This window comes from Myotis lucifugus, unplaced genomic scaffold, assembly GCF_000147115.1.
Source record: "Myotis lucifugus unplaced genomic scaffold, Myoluc2.0 scaffold_641, whole genome shotgun sequence".
Lineage (NCBI taxonomy): Eukaryota > Metazoa > Chordata > Mammalia > Chiroptera > Vespertilionidae > Myotis > Myotis lucifugus.
In genome coordinates this window covers 406,269-411,665 of record NW_005871689.1, presented here as the reverse complement: position 1 = coordinate 411,665, position 5,397 = coordinate 406,269, and the positions used below count along the sequence as shown (strand labels likewise).

The window sequence follows — 5,397 nt, the reverse complement described above, 5'->3', positions numbered from 1 at the left end:
TTTTCAAGAATCACATAATTCAAAATCACAAGGACTGATGTCCAATTTTGTTTACAGTAATGTTAGTGATGATCCTCCTTTTAAGTTCCAGTTGATAAAAGGAAATGATTGCTCTTATTTTTTAGAGTTAATTTTGCTATTTTAAAATTATATGAAATCTTGAAAAACAAATTTCTTTAATAAAATGCAACTGACAATAAGTTGCTTTTCCAAGTACTTCATGGGGAAGGAGTCTGAGTAGGGCAGCATTTGTATATTTCTGGGACACTGATCATAATGACATTTTTGTTTTTAATTTTCAATTACAGTTGACAGTCAATATTGTTTTATAGCAGTCTCAGGTGTACAGCACGGTGGTTAGGCATCTATGGAACGCTTCAAGAATTTGCGTGTCATGCTTGTGCAGGGACCATGCTAATCTCTGTGTTTGGATTTTGGTATATGTGCTGCTGAAGGAGCACTAGCAAGGTATTTGTACACCATCTTAAGGCACTGCCTGCATATCAAGATTATTCAAATTCTGTCAGTACCTCTGCAAAGTAAGTATTATTCCCACATTGTGGTTGAGAAAAATATGGCTCAGAATGTTAGATACTTAACTCTAGTGTTACACAGTTCAAAATACTCGCTATAAGGCACCGAATCCTGGATTTAGGTTTCTTTGTACCAAACTTTGCTGCATCAGTTATTCTGCTAGTATCTGTCTCTCCCAGTTACATGTTAAGCTCCCGGAGGCAGGTGGCACGGACAGGGACAGCCTCACACACCCTGGGGCTGTTCCATCGCGCCATCCGAGGTGCACTGTGTGGACACAGTCATGCGGGGCCGAAAGACTGAGGCAACGCAGGGAACACAGTTGCAAAGGGCGATGACTCCAAGTCCGGTCACACACACGCTTAGGAGTGAAATGTTGGACGCACCCGGAGCGCCAGAGCGTCCCTCTGTGGGTGCATCTCCCTGCCAGGGTTTCCACTGGGAGACAGTGAATCCAGAGCAGGCCAGCACCCACCGCTGCTGCTGCGTTATCTCATCCCTGTGGACCCAGACGCTTTCTCCCTCACAGGCTCCCCTTCCTTAGCCAGGAGAGGAGGGTAGAGCGGGGGTAGCGGGCTCCCAGGTGCACAGGGACTCAGGGATCCAGTGATGCTGATTGGGTTTACCTCCCTGGACACACCCTGCAGCCACATTCACCCCGTAACCCCTGGCATGCCAAGGCGGCACAGGCAAATCCACAGGTTAGCCAGCAGGACTCATCCAGGAGGCGAGGCAAGCTACACCTGCATCTAGGGACGCCTATGTCTGTGGTTTCTACTCCCACCCCTTTCTCACTTGTTATTAACACTAAGTAAGGACAAAGCAGTTGGCCCTTCTCAGATATCGTGTTATCGCCCCATTCTAATGCCCTCCTGACTGACTGCCATTTTTCTCCTGCCTAGAGAACTCTTATCTCCTCAAGGCAAGGAAGAGAGAAAGTCTCTAATATCAAAATTAATTTTACATATTTAAAGTTTTTAGAAACAAATTTTGACTTTTGAAATTACAAAAATATTTTCTTTCCCTTTCCTTCACTATTGTAACTTTTAAAAACTATATTACAGTAACAAAACTACACCAAGTAGGTATTATCTTCACTGATGCCGGAATTGGTGAGGTGGGGAGGGCGGCAGTGGCAAGGGTGGGAACCAAATGAAGAGAGAAATGTTAACCTCATCTAAGATATCCAAATATTATCAGGCTATATTTGGTTGCTCTTTTGTTACTGGGCATGAAATATCTGTAAAATAAAATGGAAGGGGCTTGAAGCATAAGGATTTGCCATTCTTAGCCATGTCCTAGTCAGCTGTGAGATAAAAAGAGGAAAAATTCAATAAAAGACTGACTCCAAGTCCGGTCACACACACGCGGTGTCCTAAAGGGGATTTATTGCTTCCATGGAGATAACAGATCAGGGTCACAAGGAATGAGGCATATCCCAGGGATCTCCATAGTAGGTAAAAGCTGAGAAAATAAAAAATGTCAGGAGTGAGGGGGAGAATTCCAAGGGTTTGTGAACTCTGAGAGGACACAGCACCTTCAGTCCCAGAGAAGAGATGACAGGAGGGGCATTGGAGGAGAGAAGGCATATGATGGACTTGGCCAGCGAATAGTGCCAGGTCACCCAGCATGTCCACTCTTCTGCTCTTAGGATTGGAATGCACCTGCAGTAACAGGACAGACATGAGATTTATAAGTCTCAGGGGCTCCTGTGCTATCTTCATGCTGTTTCCCAATTCTACTATGACTTTCAACCACAGTTGTGTCCACAATCTCTTCCCACTCTCCTTCCTCCTGTCTTGTGTCTCCCGATCCCAGCTCTAACACATGGGAATCCTTACCTTCCTTCTGGCGTGTGACTCACAAGGGCCCTTGGTGTCTGGAGGCACCACCGGGGCGCAGGCCCTGGATAATGAAGACGGTGCCCGTGACGATGCCCACGAGGCCCACGGCCAGCCCCAGGGCGCAGACCACTGTCTCCGTCAGCTCTGACATGGGGGCTGGAATCTCGGGCTCTGTGGGAGTGAGGTGATGGAGGTCAGGATGTGGAAGGTTGGCTCACAGCATGTGTGCAAAATGGGGTGGGAGGGGTGGTGTTGGTTCTACAGAGACTTGGCTCCAGATTGAGGGAGAATAATAAAGTTTACCATTGGAAATCCTTAAAGTGTAGAAAACAGGCTTTGGGCCACGATATTCGGGAGCTATAAGGCAGAATGTCTGATCTGACAGAGAAAAGGCACCAGAAGGCGTGGGGCTCATACCCACCCCAGTGCTTCAGGAGGGGCTGGTCCAGCCCCCAGTGCTCCACCTTGCAGTCATAGACGTCGTCAGCAGAAGGGAGGAAGGTGAGGTAACTGATCTTGAGGAAGGAATGATCCCTCTTGGACAGGAAGCTGGTTTCAGAAACACCCTGCGTGACTGAGTACCCGTTGCTCAGCCACGAGATGTTGATCACAGGAGGGAAGATGTTGTCCACGGCACAGATGAGGGTGTTGGGCTGGCCCAGCTCCACGGGAGACTTGGGAAACACAGTCACCTCAGGAACCTCTGCGGTGAGGAAACAGCACTGGGTTTAGAATCGTGGGCAGCTCTGGCCTGGGTTCCCTACATCCTGGAGGGGCCTCCACCAATGTTTCCCCATCGGAGAGCAGAGATGCTCTTGTTCCCTCTGCTTGTGAGCCGCTGTACACTGCCCGCACGTCATCCCCACGCCCTTCTCTCTGTGGGCCCCTTGTTAGAGTAAGACGTCTACGGGACCCATCCTTGAAGGAGTCGAGGATTGCAGTGTGGGTGCAAGAATCTCTGCAGTTCATGGAAATATGTGATTTGTAAGAAGGGAGAGGATAAGAAGATCTGGGACTCCTCAGAAAAGGAAAGCAGTTTATTGAGTGAAGGGAATCTATCCAAGGGAAAAAGAGAGTGAGGCCTGGTATGAGGGGTAGATTCAGTAAAGAGATACACACCATTGATAGCAGCGGTAGAGTTGGAGCGTCTAATCAGGAGGTCCAAGTTGTATCTTGCAGTAGCCACTTCTCTCAGTCCAGCCTGTGGGTCAAAATTTGTAACTTCACTAAACATAGGCAGCCGCCAGACAGTCTCCTCCTTGTCCAGGTCCACGTAGAACTCCTCGTCTCCATCAAATTCATGGGTGTACTGGCCTGAGGGACCGTAGGATTGGTAGACATGTATGCCATAGGCCCCAACATGATCAGCTGATGAGTGACGTGGGAGCAAGGAGGTGCAAAACACAGGAGAGAAAAGATCTCGTTAAACAAACTGACAGGAAACGGATGTGCAAACATTGTGGGCTGTACTTTTGGCAAAGCCTCTAGACAATTCCCAGTGCCTGCTCCCTCCCCTGGCTGTCCTGTTAGAATCCAGCTGCTTCTCCACTCCCACATTTGCTCCTAATCACAGGAACAGAATTCCACAGGCCTGTTCACTGCTATTCCCTGCCCACCTAGCTCAGCGCCCGGAACCTCGTAGGCTTATGATAAATACTGAAATGGGCGGAACAAGGAATGAATGAATGACCATGGCCTTAAGCTTTCTTTCCCAGAGATTCAGTTTACCTCCCTCTGCTTCATAAGTTTTCTCTCTCAATTTCTTCATCGGTTAATAACACAATCATTGTGGGTCCTCTCCCCTCAGGACTGGCTCTGAACAGAACATGTTCTATACAAGGATTTCTTCCTCCTTTTACTTTTTTAACTAATAAAAGCACACCCGATATTATTTTTAAAGAATTGCCTCTGGAGAAACCAAGATGGCGGCATAGGTAAACACCGGAGTTTGCTGCCTCGCACAACCACTTCAAAAATACAACTGAAAGATGGAACGGACGTCACCCAGAACCACAGGAAGGCTGGCTGAGGGGAAATTCTTCAACTAGAAGGAAGGAGAACAACATGCGGGGACTCAGAGGAGGCGCAGTGTGGAAAATACAAAGGTGTGGAGGTATGCGCGGAGCGGGCTGGTGGCTGAGGGCACGGTTGTCGTTTTCAATCGGGAGGGAGTCTCAGACTCTGAGCTCCAGTTCTGGGTGAGTCTCTAGGGACCCAGACTCAAACGGGAGAAGCGGGACTGTCTGGCATTGGTTGGAACGCAAGGGCAGCTTTCTCTCCGAGGTTTGCAGCGGATGCTGGGGCTCTGAGAGGCAGAGCCTCTGGGGACAGGACTGAAGCAGCCATAACTGCTCGCTCCGCCCGCCCTGTTGATCCTGTGCGACCCGCCCCGCCCAAGCCCCGCACAGAGCCATTTGCCGGATAGCCTCAGGCAAAGGCTAGATTAGCACCTCCCCAGAGGACAGAAGTTTTCCCACTGCAGATACAGCTGATTCTCACAGCCAGTTGTCCTGGAGGTCAAATCCCCCTAGTATTAACTACAACAATCAAGACTTAACTACAACAAGACTGCGCACAAAGACCACTAGGGGGTGCACCAAGAAAGCATGAAAAATGCGGAGACAAAGAAACAGGACAAAATTGTCAAGGGAGATTATTGAGTTCAGAACCACACTTTTAAGGTCCCTCAAGAACTGTCTAGAAGCCGCCGATGAACTTATTGAGATCTACAAGAAATCTAATGAGACCCTCAATGTTGTTATAAAGAACCAACTAGAAATTAAGCGTACACGGACTGAAATAAAGAATATTATACAGACTCCCAACAGCAGACCAGAGGAGCGCAAGTATCAAGTCAAAGATTTGAAATGCGAAGAAGCAAAAAACACACAACCGGAAAAGCAAAATGAAAAAAGAATCCAAAAATACGAAGATAGTGTAAGGAGCTCTGGGACAGCTTCAAGCGTACCAACATCAGAATTATAGGGGTGCCAGAAGATGAGAGTGAGCAAGATATTGA

The 5,397-nt window shown here is 48.1% G+C and overlaps 1 protein-coding gene and 1 pseudogene across 1 annotated transcript in view; both read right to left on the bottom strand.

The window, feature by feature from the left end:
- Window positions 1–361: 361 nt before the first annotated feature.
- On the bottom strand, window positions 362–461 carry LOC111823732 (annotated as a pseudogene).
- Window positions 462–1,907: 1,446 nt separating this feature from the next.
- Window positions 1,908–5,397, bottom strand: part of LOC102426355 (SLA class II histocompatibility antigen, DQ haplotype D alpha chain-like) — a 7,455-nt gene continuing 3,965 nt past the window's right edge. The window contains exons 2-5 of the mRNA XM_006105151.3: window positions 3,498–3,746; window positions 2,800–3,081; window positions 2,376–2,549; window positions 1,908–2,198 (exon numbers count right to left, since the gene is read on the bottom strand). Of these exons, the coding sequence (XP_006105213.1) occupies window positions 2,395–2,549; window positions 2,800–3,081; window positions 3,498–3,746 (686 nt within the window). The 3' untranslated portion in view covers window positions 1,908–2,198; window positions 2,376–2,394. The remainder of the gene's footprint in view (window positions 2,199–2,375; window positions 2,550–2,799; window positions 3,082–3,497; window positions 3,747–5,397) is intronic.